Raw genomic sequence first — 21,566 nt, 5'->3', positions numbered from 1 at the left:
ACGTTTTGACATACAACAATGACTAATGTCGTCTATCCCTGTCCCTGGTCCTATCTCTATCACGATCTCTTTCACGTTCCCTATACCTATCCCGCTCCTTGTCGCGACTACGTTCATCCCTATGTCGATCATCCCGCTCATCACGTTTCCTGCTTGACGGCGAATAGCTTCGTTCTCGCTTCCGATCGTCCCTATGCCTATCCCGACCATGATCCCTATCTCTATCGCGATCCCTCCCGTAGTCCCTATCATCCTTTTCTCTCATCCTCTCCTCGTCAAATCTTCTATCTTTCCCTTCATCCCTATACTTTCCGCCACGATCATCCCTATCTCTATCGTTATGCCCACTACCATTTCCCCATTTACTGCCTGAACCTAATTGAGCAGTATTGGCGCTTGTACCATACGATGAGCTCTGCCCGGACTGCGCAAGAGGGTCGATGATGTTGTTATTAGGGCAGTCTGTATAATGTAGATTAGTCATTGAAAGAGAAGAGTCTGTGAGAACATTATGGACTGACCTTTGCGTTGATGTGGGCCACCACCTAGTCATCACTTAATTAGCTTGCTTCATCTCTCGAAACGCGAAGAGAACTCACAATTCCAACAACCGTTCTGTGCAGTCAAAGCACCAGCAGCACCCATCTTGGCCGTATTGCCCCATCCACCTTGTGAAGTATCTTGGTCTGCCAAATGCGTATATTTCGATCTTGAAGCTTTTCCATAATCCCTGACTTGCATTACTTTGGGTAACATTGACATATCCACTGAATGTTCCGTAGCACCCGTATAATCTCTGTGCAGAATTTCGTCGTCCTTCACACCACGATATCAGCCAATTTTACTTCTGATTTGGGGGAGAGAAGGGTCCAACGTACCTGGTGGAAAGCACCCTTGTGATAGTATTTCTGTAAGAAACCCATTTGACCCTTCTCCTTTGCTCTAGTTTGATTCGCGAACTCCATGTCCTCAGCCATACGTTGTTCTTCAGGCATAGCTCGACGCCTTTCAATCTCAGCTTGTTCCTCATCACGAGCTGCTTGTGCTTGTTTATCACGCAACAATCGTGCTAATTCTCTGGCTCGCCATGCGTCAAATTCGGTCGTTGGATCAAGGTCATCTGTATCGTCAACCGTTTGCTCGACAGTCTGCGCTTCGCCTAAGAAAGGGAATCGTAATGTCAGCAAAAAATGTCACCGTCAGGTAGGAAAAGTTCATTAGGAGACAACACGGCTCTGTGAAACAGACTTACGCTCAGCAAGCTCCCTCCGTATAGTTTCCCCTGCCAACTCCTTTGAAGCTAATTTCTTTTCCTCTCTCAACTCCTCTTCCCGCTTTGCAGCTTCTTCAGCTTCTTGAGCGGCCTTATCTGCCGTTGATACCCGTGCGTTCTTGAGTTTGAAAACGGGTCGAAAAACGGGTTTAGGTGGTTCAGGTTCAGATTCTTCTTCCTCAGAATCAGTCTCGTACTCGCTCGACTATATTGACGATCGATGTTAATCGTGCAAGACATGGTTAAGCATGATTGAGACCTACCTCCTCTTGACCTTGCTTCTGAGCTTTTGCCTCCTCCTCCGATTCTTCATCTGTTTCCTCCTCAGAAGACTCCTCTTTGACACCACCATTACTACCCAAAGGGCCTTTGCCTCCTACCTTCACACTTCCTAATTCCATCTTCACGGCTCCTCCAGAGGGAATGACTCGTCCAGCGCCTCCAGCCACATAGCTCCTATCTATCTTAGCAGATTGGCTTTTCTTTTTGACCTGTTGTTTTTGTTCTTCTTCATCTTCGTCCGAATCAGAATCGGAAGCAGGAGCATCCGGTGCTTTACCTTTAAAATAACGTATCTTGCTTGGTTTGGCTACTGGTTTTGCCGTTGAAGGCCGAAAGCCCGTCGGAGGAGGAGGCATCCTGTGTTGTAAGTGTTCGGAACACTATTAATGATGGAAGCTAGTGTTGGTAAGAATGATGTAAGGCGATAGGATGACAGTTCAACTCGCGGTCTATTGATGAACAGGATCAAGTATCGAAGGAACGGAATCAAATTTGAAATTTCAACAATCCCTTTCGAGTATGGTCTACCTCGTATTTTCAAGTCTTCCTTTTTCATCCATCTTCAAGTGTTGAGGCCAATCGATCTCCTCATACGCTGTCATAACATCGAAGGAGTAGTGAAGGAGAGACAGTGCATTGAATAGCATTTCAACCAGCAATGCAAGGTCCTGTAGGTCGGCGACTGACAACCCATATTACATCGTCTATTACGACTTCATTTAGACCTCCACTTTGCTCAAAATGTCTTCGACCTATTCATGTACGAAATTACGCTACGAAATTCAACAGTGCTCGAAGAGCGAAGAGGACCACAGAATTCTCATCCAGAGGTAGAGATCAACCTCAAGCTGGGCCAAGTATTGTGAGTCCCGTGTAAAACAACTTAGTGTCTACGCAACATCATTGATTTACTGCTCTCAGCTTCCATCGACTTTGTCTTCAACGGATGTCCTCCTACGAGATGCTTTCAGTGCGGTCTTTGACTCCTCAAAATCAACCTCTCCACCTTTTTCGTTCTCAAGCTCTGACTCGAGAAGGACTATTGAGATTACGTACCCTTTGATATTTAGAAGACAGCTCCGAGCCTTACTTGACCCTTACCTCGAGCAAATTTCTTCGACCATCTCCTCGCTTCAAGGTCAGTGTACTCCCGACGAGCTTCGTCAGGCAATTACAATTCTAGGTCATTGCTGGACTAGAGCTACATACTTGAAGTATCCAAATAGCAAGATACAAGAGCTTGAAAGGAATTATGCGGATTTTATATTGAGTCGTATGTCTAGCACTGATCCAGATGGGTTGCCTACCTTACTGCAACTATTTGAATCCTCTTTGGAACGGCAATCCAAGACAGAATATCTCGTAGGAAAGGAATTGATAGCTGTTTGGGCAATGTTGAGAGGCGATATTCGAAGAAACGACAAACCTGCGTTCACAGTCAAAACGAACGTCACGGCGCAAGATGTTAGGGAATATCTGAGTATGACCACAGCAAAGTCCGGAGAAGATGCTAAGTCAGCCGTACATCACGTCGAAGGACTGCTAGTAGAGTTGACTAGCGACGGACTATCGGATTTTGAAGGACAATTGCATTTGTTGCGCAGAAAAGCAGATTATGAAGGAATTATCAATCTATGGGAGACCTTCAAGACACAATACAAATTATCACCGATCACTGATAATCCCAGAAAAAGCTCCGCGAACGATGTGCGGGATGAAGTTATATCAATTTTTCTCAAGAGTTTCAAACGTGCGAAATCACCTGCTTCATCGTTTGCCACGCAGTTCAATGACGTACTAGAGCACTTACCCCGACCTATACCCAGAAGTATTGCACATACCCTTTTGGCTCTCCGAGCTGGTCCAGCTGAGAGTAAAGCAAGAGTAGGAGAAGAAGTACTATCGCTTGATCATGAAGATACCGATCGGTCTGCCGCCGGTGACCCAACAGACTACCTTAGATCAACCTGGGATCAAACTGAAGAGAAGGACCTGAAGATGTATATGATATACCTAGACGGTCTAGGTAGGTCAGGAGACCTGCCGTCATTGAAGGAGACATGGAACGCTCTGATTAAAGATGAAAAGGCAAAGGCAATGTACTTGAAGGAGGAGAATCTGTGTAAGGGCGATTCGCTAGCTTCCGCGATCATGAACGCTAATATCAACGTCGTTGTGTAGCCCCTTCCACATCCTTCCCGCCAACTCAAGCGCTCAACCAGATGATCTCGTCTTGTTTACTCGTACCAGATGGACCATCTGTAGCGCTGGATCTCTTCTCACAAGCAATTGCTCCTTCGTCTAGCATCCCCATTAATCTCATAACAATCAACACGGTGCTACGACATCATGCTCGTCAAGCAGATTTGCCATCTATGTCAGGGTTATTCACCTTAGCAGAAAAAATGAGCCTAAAGCCAGATATAGTCACCTACACGACTCTAGTACAGGGTCTATTGAAGGGAGGAAGAATAGATTTAGCTAAAAAGGTATTGGAAGATATGGTTGGACAAGGTATACCACCAAATGAAAGGATGTGTTCAATGTTAATTTCTGATTTATCAAAAATCGGAACTCAAAAAGCCTTATCGCATGCTGAAGAATTGTTAAATTTGATGATCAAACGAAAGATGAATATCAATGAAGTTACTTGGACAGGTCTTATTTCTGGATATATCAAGAATGGCTGGGAAAAGAACGGATATGATACGATTGCAAGAATGGAAAAGAGTGGATTGAGATTGAATAGAATTGGATATAATATACTTCTCAAACAATTCTCATCAATAGATTCTTCTCCAGTCATCGGAGGACAATCAAGCCAAGGTATCATGAAGTTGTGGAGTAGAATGTTGAAAGATGGTATTACACCCAACAGTGATTCTTACCTGTTAATTCTAAATCCCCTTGTTACTGGTGGAAGGTGGGCTGAAGCAGATCAAGTTATAAATGAAATGCAGAAAAGAGTTTTCAGAGTTGAGAAAGGCTCTTTGAAGAGACTAGTAGAAAAGGTGAAAAACAGAAGATGAGAAGCATGGTGATGATGTTATACATGACGTGATGTATGAAATGGACTTCAATTTTTGGCATATGCTCGTCGAACTCGATCTGTAACAAATGATGGTGATCGTATAGGAAGTGGTCGGGAATATTCTACGTCTGTTTAGATGTGATGATAGGTGACAAGTCGCACGAGTTGAAGGTCATCCTCCATCATGTTATCTAAGACCTGATCAACACAATTCTTCTCTTCGTTCATGGGCTCAAACCGAAGAACGGACGTCCTAGTGATCCTAATCGTTGATACCTTGCCCAAGCTATGGTGGATAATACAGTTTATTAGCTATGAGAAGTTGGGTGCATGATCCAGCTTCATAAAGTAGGATCGGCAAGCATGGATATTTAAATGATACTGAAATGGTTTCAATGAAGCAGGACTGACCCCAATATGACCAAATCCTACCGAACCATTTTCCAATAGTAGGCATGACTACTATACTTAAAACTACTTCTAATTGCCTTAACGATTCTTCCCATTCTTCTTGTATCATAGCTTCCATCTCTGCTTCTGTATCTGCTTGAGATGAATCATCGGACTCTGAATCTATTGATGAAGGGTAAGAAGGTAAAGAAGAAGAAGATGAGGCTGGAGAATGGGGAGTCGGTTTCGATTGAGAAGGAAATGGTATTGGCATGATTGATTGTATTCTTTGTTTCGTATGATCGATCTTTTTCCTCTTTACAATGGACCAAGGCAAGTGTAGTAAGATATCTTTCCGGCTCACTAAGACAGCTGGTGTTTTATGCAATGTAATCCATTGAAATTGATCATGATCTAATCGTGTCAAGTTACCGTTTGACGCTTTTTAAGTATTATTCACCGCACACGAGGTTAACCTAGAGTGGAGGTCACTTTCACTCGAGACCTTCGTATAAACCCCGTGATGAATGAATCTGGGCTTCTGCTTTACTCTTCAATCAGATCTGATAACCGATACCTCACATGTCAGAACCATAGCTGTGACTCTACGCAATTCGCTTCATTGCTTTGAGCAATGCCACCACATTCTAGGTATCCACCAGGAGTAAATCCATATGCCCCCTCGACTTCCTCTAAAACACCCATCTCAAACTCCGCTTCGTCTTCGAGGGTTGTTCGACCCACTTTATCTGGTAGATCAAATGTACTAGCTCCCAAGGTGTTGCTGGACGATGTAGATATCGAGGATTTCCATCCCCCAGAATGGAGGACGGTGTTGAATTCCCGTGTCGACCTCGGTATGTCTCTCTCCGTGTATCATACAGCTACAGTACTGATTTAGAGGGTTGCGATGAAATAGGGTATCCTGACTTTTATCCTTCACGACCCGGATTTGATCAGCCAGAAGATGTTTTGACAGAGGAAAATGTCAAAAATGGGTTTAGTGGGAGAAACTTTATAGCTGTAGGAGTGAGTACTTCCCATTCTTTAGCTGGTTTATGTCAACAGCTGCTGCTATACAAGATGAATGTATATTGATACTTAAATTAGGCTGAGGTCTTCTCGATGCATGGACCTGTACATAGTCACTTGTCATCAGGAGGCCTGAATTTGCTGTCGAATCTAGGGAAAGAATTAATAGAAAAACGTCAGGAGATGATGCCGAAGATAGCGTATGTCTCCATTCCTCGTGAATGACTTATGCTAATTCCCAGTACTATTAGCGAGCGAGCATTTCGTATACCTGTCCGAGTTACATATAATGACACCAAGCGACTTCAATTCCTCAATGACCTTTCCAACCCAAACGTACCCTTATACAAGCTTATGCGGAATCCTGTCCCTCACGGATTTAAGGGTATAGAACTCTTAGATTCCATGTTCTCACCCATTATCGCTTCGGCAATTTCTTCTCATAATCGTACTCCGAGCGGCAATACCAGAACCCATTCGGAACCCATACCACTGGAAAGAGCTTTGTGGTTCATCAGAGTGATAGGATCAAACGAAGTTTCCGCTCATCGAAGCAGAACTCAGCCTACTCAACCTCAAGCTCCTAACACTCCTATAGCGGCCGCACCTAGTCCGGCAGCAGCTCCTACTCCTTCTTCCACAACGACCATCATCACTGCCCCTACTTTACCGGTATCAAGCAATGACTGGTACACTCAAGAATTTACCAATACTTTTATTTCATGGTTACGCATCCAACTCGGTCAATTAGCTCTACCTATCAGTAACAAATCGGTCGTCAAACCTGGCGTACCCGCTCCGAAAGCGTCAGCTGGTGTGCTGGGAGATGAGCAATTGAGAGCGAGATGGTTAAAGAAATGGGACTATAGGTATGTCCAATCGTCTAGATCTGTACTATTGAGAACAAGAGCTAAATCAGTGTATTAGTACCCAATTGATGCGGGAGCTCCATCGCTGCCAGCTTTTGTCATCACGATTGCTGAGCGGATGGATGGCAGACTTCTTAGGTCTTTCGAACTTGGCTCAACTGGGATTCGTTGCTCAATTGATAGGAGAGTATATAGCAGATATGGTCAAGCATCTGTGCAACGCCCGTCATTGTGTTCGGAATGCTTGCGCTAAGCTACAGGAGGTTTGTATCAAATTGTCGCCTGTCTTAACAAAGCTGATCAGCTAAAGCAGATTCGCTCTTCCGCCGCGTCAAACACCTCGGGTAAAGTGGAGAATATGCTAATAACAATTGTCAAGGTGAGCGAGCTGCTGAAGCAAGAGAGTGTAATCAGCTCAAGAATTTTCAGTCGTTGTGTGAATCAAACCAGGAATTCTTGCTAAGTCCGACTACCTGGAAATCACATTCCGATCTTTTGTCCACCATCCTGCCTGGTGTTGAATCGGCGGTCAAACGACGAAACGAAGCATTATGGTTCAAGATCGATGTTGACGAGCGATCCTCCGGTCCTCGACGGCAGCAGATGGCAGAGATACAGGTAAGTCTCTCCTTCATCATCTGAGCATGTTCATTTCAGTTGACCTGACGTTTTAAAAGCGACTCGACTCCATATGTGAAGACACCAACATGGTTGAGCTCACCCGATCGTTTTTTGATGGACCCTCGTCAGCTACTAATACATTCCCGGATATGTCTCGATTCGAGGAGAAGATGTTCGTTCTACTGAATTGGGCGATGGGTCTTTTTCAGCTTGGGAGTCACCGACCCTATGCTGTGTATACTATCCTGAAACACTGGCACGACCAACATGAGGAACATCAGTCGAAACAACCTAAATCCTGCGTGATTGATTTGTTTCCCTTATTGTATAAATGGCTAGATATTTCGGCCGCAGCGAAGAAAGAAGAAAACATTCAGGCCATCGGAATAACGATAGGCGAATGTACGAGACAAGGGATGTTCTCTTATGGTCGATATCTTCAGATGTTGATAGCTAAAGGCCAGACTGCTCGGAATCAGGCTTCTGGGCGACCTCCGTCTCACCATCTCGCTTTACTTCGAGCTATGCCAATCTTCGTCATTGCGAAGGATCTCATACAACAAAGAAGAATCGCATTGTGCGGAGATGATGCTCCACTTAGAATTGAGCAAGATGCAGAAGAAGCGTCTCTGATGGAACAATTCAAAGAGGAGGTGATGGAGTACATCCCAGAAGCGTTCGGGCTAAGTGAGTTCTAGCAGCCATGAACAGAGCTAATCGATGCAGAGCATTACAGGAATAGTGAAGCTTTGAAAAACGTGATTGATCATCAAATACCATGTTCTAGCAGAATGACTCGGTATCTTTACGTTCAAGCTCGCTTTTGGCTCGCCCCCGCAGCTGGAAAACGCCTTAAAGGAGATGATCTCACACCACCGATGAATGCATCGACCTTCGCAAGGGTACTGCAAATTTTCAGGACCTGTCGGGGTCACGCTACCATAGCGGATTTCATCATTCGAGCGATACAAGATTCAGATGACGCACAAACATTGGACGTTATTATCGATACTATCCATCGCGATGCAGATGTTTGGACTGCGATGGATGGCTGGTCCAGGCTTGGTGACAAACTATTGGATAGATATCATGTCTTACAGACCCGAGGCAAAAGTCATCGAAGGACATTGGAGTTGTTGGAATATCTAGTGAAAAAAGGCAGATTGAGTCCAGATGAAGAGGACGAGGTCAAGCTTATACAGGAAGATTTACCCAAGGTGAGATACACATGCGGTGTAGTACGTAAACAAACTAATGTCATTCTTCGAGCAGCCACCTCAAACTATTCCTGCGAAGCTTGACTTCAAAGAATCTGCATATAGCCTCCAGCAAGTCCTATCTGCCGCCAAAGAAGATAATGCGACTGCGCTAGCACCCAAACTCTTCGTTCGACATGGCTCTTTCAACAACTGGTCTCATCAGTGGTGGAGAGCCATCGTTGAAGTTTTGCAGCATCCATCATCACACTTGTCCCATGATGCTACTCTACGTACGGTCATCTCACATATCGCCGTTGTCATGCAAGAGACTCCTGACTCTTTGGAACCCATCATCATTGCCTGGCTAGACACACTTGCCCCTGTAGCGCTCATCGATACTCTCGGCAAAAGGTCTGGGAGCCTGATCACACACGTCCTTTTGGAATTGGTCATTGCGCGACAACTCAGGACCTTGACGTTGCTCGAGCGAATCGTATATCCGATCTGGAAACACACGTCCAACATCGTTCTCACGCCCCGAAGACGCCTGTCAAGTAAACAAACCCAAGCAGTAGGCAATACAATCAACATAGTTGCCCAACTCCTTGTTTCTCCCCCGCTCATCCCCTTCTTACCGCCCTTTGACCCGACAAATTCTCTTATAGCCTTAGCCTATCGTCAAGCTGTATTCTGCGGGTTTCACGTCCAGAACCTTATCCGACATCTACCTTTTCTAGTTGTTCTTGAGAAAAGCGCCAATCTATCAGACAATAGCAACAAAACAATCTCGTCTACACTTCGTTGTCTAGCAATGACGGCTGAGTTCAAAACAGCCGCCTTCAGAAATTTGGGCATACTGAAAGATGCCTTCTTGTCGACCGAGTGGAGTAAGCCCTCTTCATGCCATGAACTAGAAGCTGGTATGGAAGACACTTTGAAACTGATCATGTCTGAGAAACCGCCAAGTAAGTCGACTGCACGCCACATGCCAGCAATGTATACTAAATCGAATTACAGATGTTTCGACACCTGCATCAAAGTCAAGATTGACAACTTTCGACAATACGGCTCGACTATCAGCTTGGAAATGGACCAGAATTGTGCTTGAAATGCGATCCGACTTCAAAGGTTTAGCAAATCGTGTCAGTAATACCGAAAACACTCCCATCGATGTCGTAGAGGCTAGACAGATCCTGAATAAACAGATATTGGCTACTTTAGACAGAGCCGTTACGGCTGATGATACGGATCTGCTATGCGAGTCTTTCAGGGGCATGGATACTGTCGTAACTCAGGAAGTAAGCTCAGAATCACTTAATCGTTATCGACTTCTGCTGACGTAACTCATTGGAAGATTCTGGTAGTTGGAATAGACAGGTTGAGCAATCTGCTCAGTCAAGCAATCGGATCGGAAAACCAACATCACTTGGAGGAGTCGATAAGATCAATCGAACAGATATTACGGATCCTACATTCCACTTACAACACTCCTCAATGCATTGCAGATGCTGCAATTTTGAATGCTCGGCATAGACTACTTGATTTGTTGACGGTTGCCCTTCAGTCGATAGACAGAGGTTTATCTGATACAGAATTAGAAATACATCAAGACATTTCTCCACCTCAGCCGGGTGATTTACTCAGGATTGTCATGACTCTGTTGAGATTTGTACTCGGTCTGTCGGTCATCGACAATGGCTCTCCGACTGCTCCTAAACCGAATTTCCCCAATTTAGCAATTTGGTTTTTCAAGGTTATGCTCGTAAGCTCTTGCAATCTTTCAGACTTACTGAAACTTGATGCTGATTGTTGGGAATGATAGACCTGTCATAACATCTTGGACTTGGATTCCGCCAGCATGATGTCAGACATGTTAGCATACATCATTGATTGTGAGTGCGCTCGTGATGCGAAACCGGTCGTCAGCTGACCAAAATTGGACGTTGGTCTAGCTACACCACCTCAATCCAGATTGGCTTGTCAAACAGCTTTACTAGGCGAAACCAATTCAACCACCGTCCAACACATTCTGGCGCTTTGTCCAACTTTAGCCAAATCATTACCCCACTTATCGCCCATCAGGCGGAATATGGCGTTACTTGCACCTGAAAACGAAACAGATACCGTCAACGGTATTGATTCGGCTTTACACATGGAAGATAGGAAATGGGAATTATTTGAACAAATGAATCCATTACCTAAACAACCACTCCATCAGGATCTTTATCTAGTCAATAAACCAATAAAAGACAATTCTTCAATATCATTATCCTTGTTCAACCCTAAAATCACTAGAGACGCTTTACCTAATGTTGGAACAGATTGGGCAATCGAAAAGGAAAGCGGAATAGGTGATTCTCCTGAATCACTTGCAGAGAACGAAGTCGAAATTGGAAATCCACGATCGGAAGTAGATTCAGAAATGGATAGACCTTGGGAAAATTGGGCATCAGAATATGATTTATCAAATGGATTTAATTCTTCATCTTATTTAAAACAAAAAGTAACTTCATTATTTAATGGTAAAGAAGAAATAGATTTAGATCTAGATGATTCAACTGTTGATCAAATAAAAGATGAATCTTTTATTTCTTCTTCACCTAGAAAAAGAAGAATGTCAACTAGATCTCATAATTCACCAAATAAATCTATAACTTTACTGAAAGGAACTACGAATAAAGATCCAATCGCAATTGATGAGTCTTCAAGTAGTAGTAGTGAAGATGAAGAACCTTTAGCACTAACCAATTTACCTTCTTCTAATAAAAAACCAAGAACATCATCTAATTCAACTTCAAAATCACAAAAGAATCAAACCTCGACGATTGCTTCTAAAGCACCTAGAAAAAGTATAGGAGGGAAAGTACCTGCTAAAACGACTGGTAGGAAACCAAGTACAAGTGGAAAAAGTGTTAGAGGTGGTGGAATTTCTGGAAAAGCTCCTAGAGGAAGAAGAAAATCAACTCAAAATGATTAATTGTATATTTTGATAAAAATGTTTTGTATATGAGTTTAAAATTTTTGTTGTATGTATGCATGTATTTCTTGTCATTTTATCCTTTCATGTCAAACTTGTTGAACACGTTGGACAATGTATTATATATGATTTGACAATTTTTCTCTCCATTAGGCTAATTATATAATGCTTATGCTTTGTTCTTAGCTGCTTGTGCTTGGTTATAAACTTTATCATTCAAACCAGCTTTATTTCGAGCAATCTAAAAAAAATAAAGAACAATAAATATTTTAATCAATATTATTTAAAATTAAACAATTTTTTTTTCTTTAAAACTCACTTCAATAGCATAAAATTGAACTCTTGTAACTAAAACTGAATTTTCTTCAGAATATAATTCATCAGAACGTCTTCTTATTAAAGTACCAAAATTATAATCTGTTACTCTTTTTTCATACTAAAACAATAAATATAATTAGATATAAAAAAATAATTTTATATAATTTGGGGAATATAAAATAAATTAAAAACTTACAGGCATTATGAATTTTCTCCATTTTTCTTTACCATTTGAAGATTTCATTGAATCTTCATCTAAAATTTTTAAATTATCTTCAAATTTAAATTCGGGAAAAATTTCAATCATATTATCATATAATTCTTCATCTATCCTATATATAGTACATATTCATTAAAAAAATTAAGGAATTTCCATTCAATCCCCTCTTCTTTTTTTGACTTTTTTTATTTTTTTAAGAAACGATAAGATAAATTACTTACGGTGTGAATTTAATTTTATTTGGTGGTATACCACATATTAATTTTTCATATGCTTCTAAATGTTCTACAGTTTTTACAGCGAATTGCATTTCAATTTCCGGATTGTTACCGGCTGTTTCAGCGTCGAAATCCATTTTTGTACTTGATTAATTTGAATTTAAGACCAAAGTATGACAAAGTTGATTTTGGAAGGTGAAGACTGTTACGAGTATGATTGTATTCAGAAGGTCTAAGGTTGCTTGAATGTTCAGATATCTCATTACTTTCTTTGAAAAAGTTGGAATTACCTCCATCTTCGAGCAACAACTAGCGTCATCTTTTACATGAAGCTGAAAAATCTGATATGACATCGTGCATACCACGTGTATTGTCAGATCCACATGTAACACGTGTACACGTCATATCTTTCGGCTGTTCCGTTGGAAAAGGGATCAATGCGTTTTGTTGTGTATTTTAAAATTCAGGTGTGAAGTGTAGTAGTAGTTTGTGTATAGGTTATTGAATGTCTCAGATGAAACACTCTCTATGAACATTTCGATAGAATCAAAAAAACTGTTCCCGAGATATCAACCTACTGCTACGCATGTTTCCTTATCAACAACCTTATTCTTGGTGAACGTAGGGCAGACTTCGGTCCAAAATGCCTTCTACCGGTACATTATTCCCTAGTTCGACGTCACCACCTGTCTTACCTGTACCTAGACAACCTTCACCTTTATCATTCACAATGTTAAGTGAAGATAGACAACCTTCACCACCTACTCCAGCATCATCATTCTTAGGAACAGGAGAATCTGTATCTTCAAGATCATCATATCCAGCCTCAGCTTCTAGTCCTAATCTAACCCCTACTTTCCCTAACGAACCTCTTATGTTTTCTCCATCAGTAATTAGCTCGAGTGACTCTCCATCATCATCGGCTGGCCCCTCGTCAAGGCTACAGAGTCTCTTACTTCCTGTTGAACCTTCACCTGATTCTCTATTGCTAAGATCAACGTTCTCCGCATTGGAACATTCGACATCAACGCTAAAGCGTTTATCCAAATCCGTCTTGAACACGGCTAGTGTAGTAGCTGCATTGGCCGAACAGCTGGAAAGAGCTGAAGATGATCTATTTAATGCTTTGGGAGATCTGGGTAGATGGTTAGAGAATGGATATGGAATACAAAGTGACGAAAGTGTATGGGACGGTGATAGTGGAATCAAGAAAATAAGCAAACAGCGTAGAAGAAAGGAAAGAGAAGACAGAGAGATTTGGGTAGAGAATGGTCTGAAAGCTATTAAGGGCGAATTGAAAAGGCAAGGACTAGCAGGTGGTGGTGCTCAATCCAAATTCGAAGTGAGCAAACTATGCATTACCAGTCACTCATACTGCTCGGCGTAGGATAATGAAGAAGCTAATACTCACGGATAATTACTCAGAACACCGCTAAGCAATTTTATCACCAAACTTCTGTTTACCTTTCACCTCAAAACGCTACTGCTTCCACGATGTCAGGGCCATCATCTCAGACTTACGTCCCTTCCGGTACTACCACAGCTTCATGTCCAGCCTCTGCAGCTTCGCATAATCCTTCCGCGCCATCAGATATGGCTCAAGCTTTTCGACACGCTCAATGGGATTTAGCGAGGTATAATCATCATTCGACCCTTCTATATGCTGTACCTCCTAGTTCCATAGATTGTTTGGACCTCTTAGTAGGGCTTTATGGATGGGTAGGAGGTCTATTGGATGAGACACCGGGTAGGAAAGACGTAGATGAAGAATCGATATCAGGTATAAGGCGGAGAGCATCGACTGCACCAATAAATCACAAAGTAGCGGCTATTGAATCATCGCAACGGTCTTCATCGATCTACAATTGCGAATACCTGAAAACGACCTTGACAACATCTTTATCACACCTGTCAAGAACTCGGAACGAATTGCTGAAGACTTGGGCGGAACGGGATCGTCAGACTCAAATGTTGGAAGAACAAATAGTCCAACGCCAAATAGACTTAGGTATCAACTCGACCGCAGAGTCTACCTGGTCAAGACTGAGTGATGGTGTGAGCAGCAACGCTTTGACACCCGTTTCGTCTGCAGGAATAGAACATAAGAAGGGGAAGAAGATGCATAAAATACATCGATCCGTAGGAGGCAGATTAATGGATTTCCTGACACCGTCGGGCAGCTCAAATAACCTGGCCTCTCTTTCAGTCGGATCTGCCGAACGTCTATCAAGGGTGAGCCTTGATGGTAATTTCGCAAATGGAGCTACTTCGAGGCCGGCGCCAGTCAGGCGAAGAACCGAAGGATCCACCACTCCGACTTCGCAAGCTGTCGAGAAACTACCCACGCATCCCGAATTACCTATACCTTCTTCCTCCTCTCAATCGAATTCTTCTGCCGGTACAACTCCACCACTTCCCCCTAAAGACGCAGGTGCAGTCCGACCTAGATTATCATCTAGGCATTCTGTGCAGATGCCAACAGGGAACAACTACGTTTCACCCTTCATAGCTTCTGATGCCTACTCCGTCCCACCAATTCCGTATGAAGATTCACCTGATCTGAAATCACTTTCAGATAAGGTGTCCTCGAAATCTCGACAAAGCCTTGATGGAGGTAGACCGTCATTTGGTGGTGTGGGTGGACTAGGTGCGGGGGGTGACGAAGATGAGCGAAGAGAAGAAGCTGGGCGCAAGAAGGAGGGGGTCTTATGGGGGTTAGGCAGCTGGGAGGGGTTGAATAAGGCGACTGGTGGGAAGGGTAAATGGGAGAGTAAGTTAAATCATCACGCCCTATAACATACACAAACTGAGCTACGTGATTCGGATTCTAGAATTTTGGGTAGTGCTAGATCACTCTAGGATATACGAGGTGAGTTTACAATGATATTAGCAAAAATCAGCAACTGATGTGATGCATACTGCAGTACCGCGATAACAAAACGGGCGTACCTGAGAGCGCACATGCAGTGATTGACCTAAAATTCGCCAGTGTCAGAGAAGGTCGAGGCACGGAAAGACGATTTGGTGTGTTTGACATCAGCTGCTATGGTACTTGGACTGATCCCAACTGATTGAACACCCTTTGACTCGGCAGTATTCGAGATCGTCACTCCTGCTCAAGGTAAGCGGCTATACCAAGCTACGTGCGAAACGGAGATGAAGGTGAGCGTCTTTCTATACAACTATAAGGCCTTTTAACACAGCGAAGCAGCTGACAAGAAGCATAGCTCTGGTTATATGCTATCTGTAATGCCATTGAGTCGTGTATAAACGGTACTTCCTCAGTGCGAACCTTCGACGCATCAAAATTACGTACTGTATCCGGCTCGCTGGATGATCACGCACTACCAGCAAGAGGTAAACTAGGATTGGGATTCAATAGCCGAGCTATCGGTCTGGGTTTTCCTGTACCTCCAAACGGGAGACGATCAATGCCACCGACCCCAACTGATAACTATCACTCCACACCCGAATCAGTTGAAAGACGTACTCGCAAGACCAGTTTGAAAAAGGTGTTGAAACAGTCCGGCGAGAGACTTTCCAATGTGGTTAGCGGTAATTCCGGATATCGAAACTCGTTTGGAGGTGGACTTGATTTGCCTCGACCGTCGTACCTCAAAGCGGGAAGTAGGACTAGTCTACCGTTATCAACTCCGGAAATGAATAAATTCGATATCAATCATATGCCACCACCACCAATACCTACTTCCACTAGACCTAAAACAAATCAAGTCGAAGAAGTTGCAACACCTCAAAAAGGTTCTTGGGTAGATGGAGAAATAGAAAAGAAAGTACTAGAAATGGCTGGTTTAGGTTTAGGTCTAGGTGATTCTCCTGTTGAACGTCTCGAAAATGGGAATGGAGAAAGTCCGAATACCGTAAAGCGAAGAGTGAAATCTGAAGCTGTTCGAAAACCTACGCACCCTTCCAGATCGGGGTATATGAATCATTCTGAAGGTGGAGGTGGAGAAACGATGGGTAGATCGAAATCAAATGATGGAACGCCTGATGAAGGTGGTCAATTCGATATGAAAGAGCTGAAACGGATTGCGGATTTAGATGGGAATCGAAAATGCGCAGATTGTGGAAAAGGAATGAGAAGTAGTAGGTGGGCCACGATCAGTGAGTACGAAGTGATTTTACTGTTTCGATTGAAAACAATCACCTAATCTGATATACGATTAGGTATACGCGAAACACCAATGGTTTTGTTCATTTGCATAAGATGCTGTGGTATTCATAGATCGTTAGGTACACACATATCTAAACCTCGTTCGGTCGATCTAGATCTATGGACACCTGAGATGATTTCGTCAGCGAGAGAATGGGGAAATGAAAGAGGTAATGCATTATGGGAGGAATCTTGGCAAGGAGGTAGAGTTAGTGATGAGTAAGTTTGTCCTCTTTCTCAAAGATTGTTTCACATTTGGTGAATATTTACTCATGTAAAATTGGGCGATGAATAGAAGAATAACGGATTTTATTAAAGCCAAATATATCGAAGGTAGATGGTTAACCAATGAAAATAAATTGAAGTTTAAGATAATTAATGAACCGGTTGCTGTTGTAGGAAGAGCTATCTAATAATGTATACATACATCATATAATGTCAAATATCATACCATAATGTTTATTGCTATAAATTCACATCTTGTCGATCTTTCGTAAATCGATTAAAGAATCGATCGATCTGGTGCCTTGTATTTAGTCATATCATGAGAAATAGAAGTCGTAAATTCGTTCTTTTTCGAAAGGGAGTTATTTAAGTTAGATCTGAAATTAGAAGAATTCAACTTGATCAGATGAAAGATCTTGTAAGATTACTTAAATGCTAATATTGTGTTTAAGATGTATTTCGAGTATTCGATCATTCTTACTAAATATGAGAAGCGAAATATCGGTTATGTTATTGATCAAAGAAGGAATTAGATAAAACCTGAAACTTCGGGATCAATGCGATTTTCGAGATTTATGGTTCATATGCAATGTTTCTCTCCTTTTAACTATAGCAATGAAATCTTCAAAATTAGACGCCAGATCGTTCGATCGTCTACAAATAGTTGAAGAAGATCTAACATATAATGAGATTACGATACCGTTTATCAAAAATGTCAAGTGATCTGCTCAAATCCGAACAAACCTTATATAGTTTAAAATGTTGATTTGAAAAGCTGCGACTGAATGAGAATACCCTTACTTACATATGAGGCGTATCAATGATGCAATTTTAAAATGTAATCCTTTATATAAGGGAATTTGAATGAAGCTACGAGACGAATATGACATATAAGCCATTATTGAAATTCGGATGATTTTTGAAAATTCAATTCGGTGTCACCCGAGGATTATTTTATAAATGGGATAATAAAATGTCAAATGATCGTTTGACTAAATTTAATAGGGAAAATGTTGATATGCTGTCAATGCGTTGATATACAGTTTCATCTTAGGTCGCGTGTAATCTGTTAGTTATCGCAAGAAAAGCGTGCATAAGATATGATGTATTGAGCGCTGTTGTATAAAATTAGGTTCTTAATACCAAGAATTAACATGACAAGAACATTAGATTAATCGCTAGTTTATCATTAAGAATTCAGGGTATCTATCTTATTATTGACGCGACTGAATTTTCAACGGTACCATGAATCTATTTCTGTTCCTGAAACAAGTTGGTACAGTGAGATTTTCCTTGAAAATCAGTACCAAGTTTTTACATAGTGACTAGTATAACCCAAAAATCCTGATAAAAAGTGGAGGTATTTTGATTTTTACCCTAAACCTTTCAAGCCTCGTTCACAATTCAAAGATGAAATTCATGAACATTAATTGATATTATTACGCGACTACCATACGAATACGATGATTAACTATGGTTGGATAGATCATTAAATTGAGAACATTACTTATTACTCATGTTCAATTTATAATTCTCATCGTGACTTGATTCATATTCATTGATTTTGCTTGTAGACAATAAACATACAGAGATACAGAAAGTTGTTTCCCTCTAAACACACGGGGAAAAAGGAAAAGGGTTTTTTTGTAAATCGTCATTTATTATAACGAAACATTGTAGTCTTCGCTTCACCGTTTCTGTTTCTCCTCATATATTTTGTAACTTCGCGTCGTCATATACAATTTATTAATTCATACGACTTATTCTACTTTCTCATGATTCACTTGTTACTTGTATAATCTTATTTTACGATTTTCTTTGTTTCTTATCACTTGTAATTTGTCACTCTCAGCATATACTTCGCTGCTCATTCACTCACACGACACAACATGGCAGGAGCTACCAAGAGATCACGACAAGATGATAACGATACCAACTCAAATAATGATACCTTCATCCCTTCTTCCTCTTCATCAGCGACGTCAGTTGAAGATGCTCCCACACCAACACCGACACCTACACTCGCACCACCTGTGACACGGAACAATTCCGTTCACCCAAGAAGACCAGCCACTACCTCTTCTTCCTCATCTTCCTCGAACACTCCCAACGCTATCAGACAACCCCTCACGCGATCAACAACTACTCAACCGCCAGCAAGGAACAATGGCTTGGGTCGATCGAATTCACTATACAATATAACAACGCGTCGTTCAACTTTCACACCTTCCACACCATCTTCCTCTTCGTCCTCAGGTACTTTTGCTGTCCCTTCAGGTTCAGGCTCTGGATCTAGAGTAGGAATGTTAACTCGTACCCAATCTACGCCACATTTGACCTCTCCAACTTCTCTCAAAAATGCAGCAATTTCAGGAGGAGGGAATGGGGGTTCAAGTGGAAAGGGCGGACCAGAAGATAATGATATTGGAGGACCTTCGAGAAGATTTGGAAAGGGAAAAGAAAATATCCCTCCGAAGAAGAACGAGGACATTGATGCTGAGAATGCGGCACAAGAAGGAAGTTCAAGGAAAAGACCAAGAGTCTCCAGCAGGGCTTCTATGTCTGGACGATCTGGTAGAACGAGAAGTGGAAGTGTCGTCAGTGTTAGAAGTGAGACAAGTGGTGAGTTCCCTTCTCCATTCTTGCGTTTCTACCATCCCTTCACGTCCTGCATTCCGTACCAAGATCATTCCATCCATGTTGGTCAATCTTGCATTTCAGCTGACAACGAAATCAGGCCGTCATTCTTCTTTGGCGCCTTCTTCTTCAGCTTCTTCGATCTGCTCATGGTCCGCTCGACTTCCTTCTCCCGCTCCTTCGCAAGTCTCTCTTGCGCCCTCTCTTGACTCGATCACGTCCGTCGATCCACTTGACTTGATTCACGATGAAGAAGAGTTCGATGTCGACAAAACTCCTACAAAGGCAAGACCATTCACAAGGTCAACTGTTTTACCTCCAACTCCACCACCATCATCCCCTTCATTGCGCGAAGTCGAGATCAAATCCACTGCCGAACGCGTTAGTCTTATGCGAGTTCATAGTGATAAGACTGAGACTGATATAGAAATGAATGGGTTCGAAAATACAACTGAGAAAGAAAGAAAGTTGAATCCGTACAAACAACTCAAAGCTTTCTTACGTCTTTCATCATCGACATCAGATTCCGTTGATCAGACTATCATCGGTCGAGAACAAGAAAAGAAAATACTCAGATCGTATCTAGCCAACAAAAACGATGTCGATGTCGGCATGTACATTTCTGGACCGCCTGGTACCGGTAAAACCGCACTTGTTACGGCTTTGGGACGTGAGCTCTCCGAACAAGGTTGGAGAGTCGTCGAGTTAGGTTGTATGGGATTGAAAGTCACTGACATCTGGAGAAGATTGGGTGAAGAACTCAGCTGTGGAAAAACCGAAAAGGATGTTAAGGAAACGATTACTTGCGAAGACGCTAAAGTGTAAGTCGTTGATCTTTACATGCTCCTTTTCAAAGGCATAACAGCTGATCTTTTCACCTTGACAGGTTTATTATCCTTGATGAAGTTGATTCATTGATGCCACCACCTCCATCGATTGCGCCTCCAGCTACTTCTCACCTACTGACCAAACTATTTTCTCTACCGCTCCTATCTCCTACGATCAAACTGATATCGATATCGAATACTCTCGATCTGACACTCCGAGCGCGACTGGTCCTCCCAGACAGCGCTCAACCTGCAATCCTTCCTTTCAGGGCATACGGATCTACAGAGATGGCTCCTATCGTATCGGCCCGAATCAACAACGCTAATGTGGAAGGTATAAAGCTAGACCCTACAGCCGTCATGCTGCTTTCCAAAAAGGTAGAAGCTCAGAATGGTGATTTGAGAATGTGTCTCGGTGTTCTGTCCTCAGCAGTTAGCTTAGCAGAGGCAGAATGGCAAAGAAAAGTTTCAGCAAATATCGAGCCTGAAAAAGTCATACCATTGACCAAGATAGCGGTAACTCATATCTTGAAAGCTGTGACATCTTACGCTCAGCAACTCAAAGCCGCTGCTGGATCCTCCAATGGTTCTGGTAATGCTACCAAAAAGAAGATCTGTTCTGTCCAATTACAAGGGAAAATGGTATTAGTTTCCATATTGATATACCTCTCAAGAGTCAAAGTTGGCTTGAATGGATGTCCATCAATATCATCAAGTCCGATCAATGGTCAAATCACACCTCCTTCGACTCCTTCAAGGTCTAATTCGTCATCGAACACGAGTCAAGAAATGACTATTGGTAATTTGTATGCCACATACTCTTATATCCTTTTACATAATTCCTCCCCATTCCCACCATCAACTGAATCAGATTACAGAGATCTTTTGTCAAATCTTGAAACCCTTGGTTTGATTAATGTATCTGGTGCTTCAGGTGGTGGAGGTATGACCAGATCTTCCTCATACAGTAGTGGATTGAAATCAAAAAGCCCAGGAGGAGGGAAAATTGAATTAATCATAAGAGAAGAAGAGCTGAAAGAGGGACTTGGTTTACTAGATGGACAACAAAAAGGAGTCGCTGAAGAAGAAGTTAAAAGAATATGGGAAAGGGAAGAACATAGAATAAAGAGAATTAAGGAAAAATCAAAAGCTGTAAATTTGGCGGATGGTACAAACGAACTTTGTTAGCAACAAATCTGTATCTAATTGTGTCTCTTTCATGATTTTCATTCAGTCTCTTGTGATCTATCGGAAATGCTTGCTTTGGTTATTTTTT

General features: G+C 42.2%; 7 protein-coding genes across 7 annotated transcripts; 4 read left to right on the top strand and 3 right to left on the bottom strand.

The window, feature by feature from the left end:
- Positions 1-22: 22 nt before the first annotated feature.
- I206_101954 (uncharacterized protein) lies at positions 23-1,911 on the bottom strand (the record flags this gene model as incomplete). Its single annotated transcript, XM_019158650.1, has 6 exons — positions 23-462; positions 522-545; positions 600-816; positions 879-1,159; positions 1,253-1,478; positions 1,537-1,911. The coding sequence occupies 6 exons, from the start codon at positions 1,909-1,911 to the stop codon at positions 23-25; spliced, it is 1,563 nt and encodes a 520-aa protein (XP_019008396.1).
- Positions 1,912-2,213: 302 nt separating this feature from the next.
- I206_101953 (uncharacterized protein) lies at positions 2,214-4,584 on the top strand (the record flags this gene model as incomplete). Its single annotated transcript, XM_019158651.1, has 3 exons — positions 2,214-2,417; positions 2,477-3,677; positions 3,737-4,584. The coding sequence occupies 3 exons, from the start codon at positions 2,214-2,216 to the stop codon at positions 4,582-4,584; spliced, it is 2,253 nt and encodes a 750-aa protein (XP_019008397.1).
- A 226-nt stretch (positions 4,585-4,810) lies between these two features.
- I206_101952 (uncharacterized protein) lies at positions 4,811-5,250 on the bottom strand (the record flags this gene model as incomplete). The annotated part of the gene is made up of 2 exons (XM_019158652.1): positions 4,811-4,872; positions 4,998-5,250. The coding sequence occupies 2 exons, from the start codon at positions 5,248-5,250 to the stop codon at positions 4,811-4,813; spliced, it is 315 nt and encodes a 104-aa protein (XP_019008398.1).
- A 360-nt stretch (positions 5,251-5,610) lies between these two features.
- On the top strand, positions 5,611-11,674 carry I206_101951 (uncharacterized protein; the record flags this gene model as incomplete). The annotated part of the gene is made up of 14 exons (XM_070202479.1): positions 5,611-5,833; positions 5,896-6,005; positions 6,087-6,208; positions 6,260-6,877; positions 6,936-7,140; positions 7,191-7,256; positions 7,307-7,495; positions 7,555-8,174; positions 8,235-8,715; positions 8,771-9,662; positions 9,715-9,995; positions 10,052-10,459; positions 10,520-10,589; positions 10,650-11,674. 14 exons carry the CDS (start codon positions 5,611-5,613, stop codon positions 11,672-11,674), a joined length of 5,310 nt encoding a protein of 1,769 aa, XP_070058580.1.
- A 169-nt stretch (positions 11,675-11,843) lies between these two features.
- Positions 11,844-12,567, bottom strand: I206_101950 (uncharacterized protein; the record flags this gene model as incomplete). Its single annotated transcript, XM_019158654.1, has 4 exons — positions 11,844-11,915; positions 11,994-12,110; positions 12,189-12,324; positions 12,434-12,567. The coding sequence occupies 4 exons, from the start codon at positions 12,565-12,567 to the stop codon at positions 11,844-11,846; spliced, it is 459 nt and encodes a 152-aa protein (XP_019008400.1).
- A 506-nt stretch (positions 12,568-13,073) lies between these two features.
- Positions 13,074-17,014, top strand: I206_101949 (uncharacterized protein; the record flags this gene model as incomplete). The annotated part of the gene is made up of 8 exons (XM_019158655.1): positions 13,074-13,772; positions 13,856-15,200; positions 15,262-15,299; positions 15,355-15,430; positions 15,525-15,592; positions 15,658-16,552; positions 16,616-16,820; positions 16,897-17,014. The coding sequence occupies 8 exons, from the start codon at positions 13,074-13,076 to the stop codon at positions 17,012-17,014; spliced, it is 3,444 nt and encodes a 1,147-aa protein (XP_019008401.1).
- Positions 17,015-18,715: 1,701 nt separating this feature from the next.
- I206_101948 (uncharacterized protein) lies at positions 18,716-21,478 on the top strand (the record flags this gene model as incomplete). Its single annotated transcript, XM_019158656.1, has 3 exons — positions 18,716-19,448; positions 19,564-20,284; positions 20,350-21,478. 3 exons carry the CDS (start codon positions 18,716-18,718, stop codon positions 21,476-21,478), a joined length of 2,583 nt encoding a protein of 860 aa, XP_019008402.1.
- Positions 21,479-21,566: the final 88 nt, after the last annotated feature.

This window comes from Kwoniella pini, chromosome 2 (genome assembly GCF_000512605.2).
Source record: "Kwoniella pini CBS 10737 chromosome 2, complete sequence".
Lineage (NCBI taxonomy): Eukaryota > Fungi > Basidiomycota > Tremellomycetes > Tremellales > Cryptococcaceae > Kwoniella > Kwoniella pini.
This window is presented reverse-complemented; position numbering and strand designations above follow the sequence as displayed.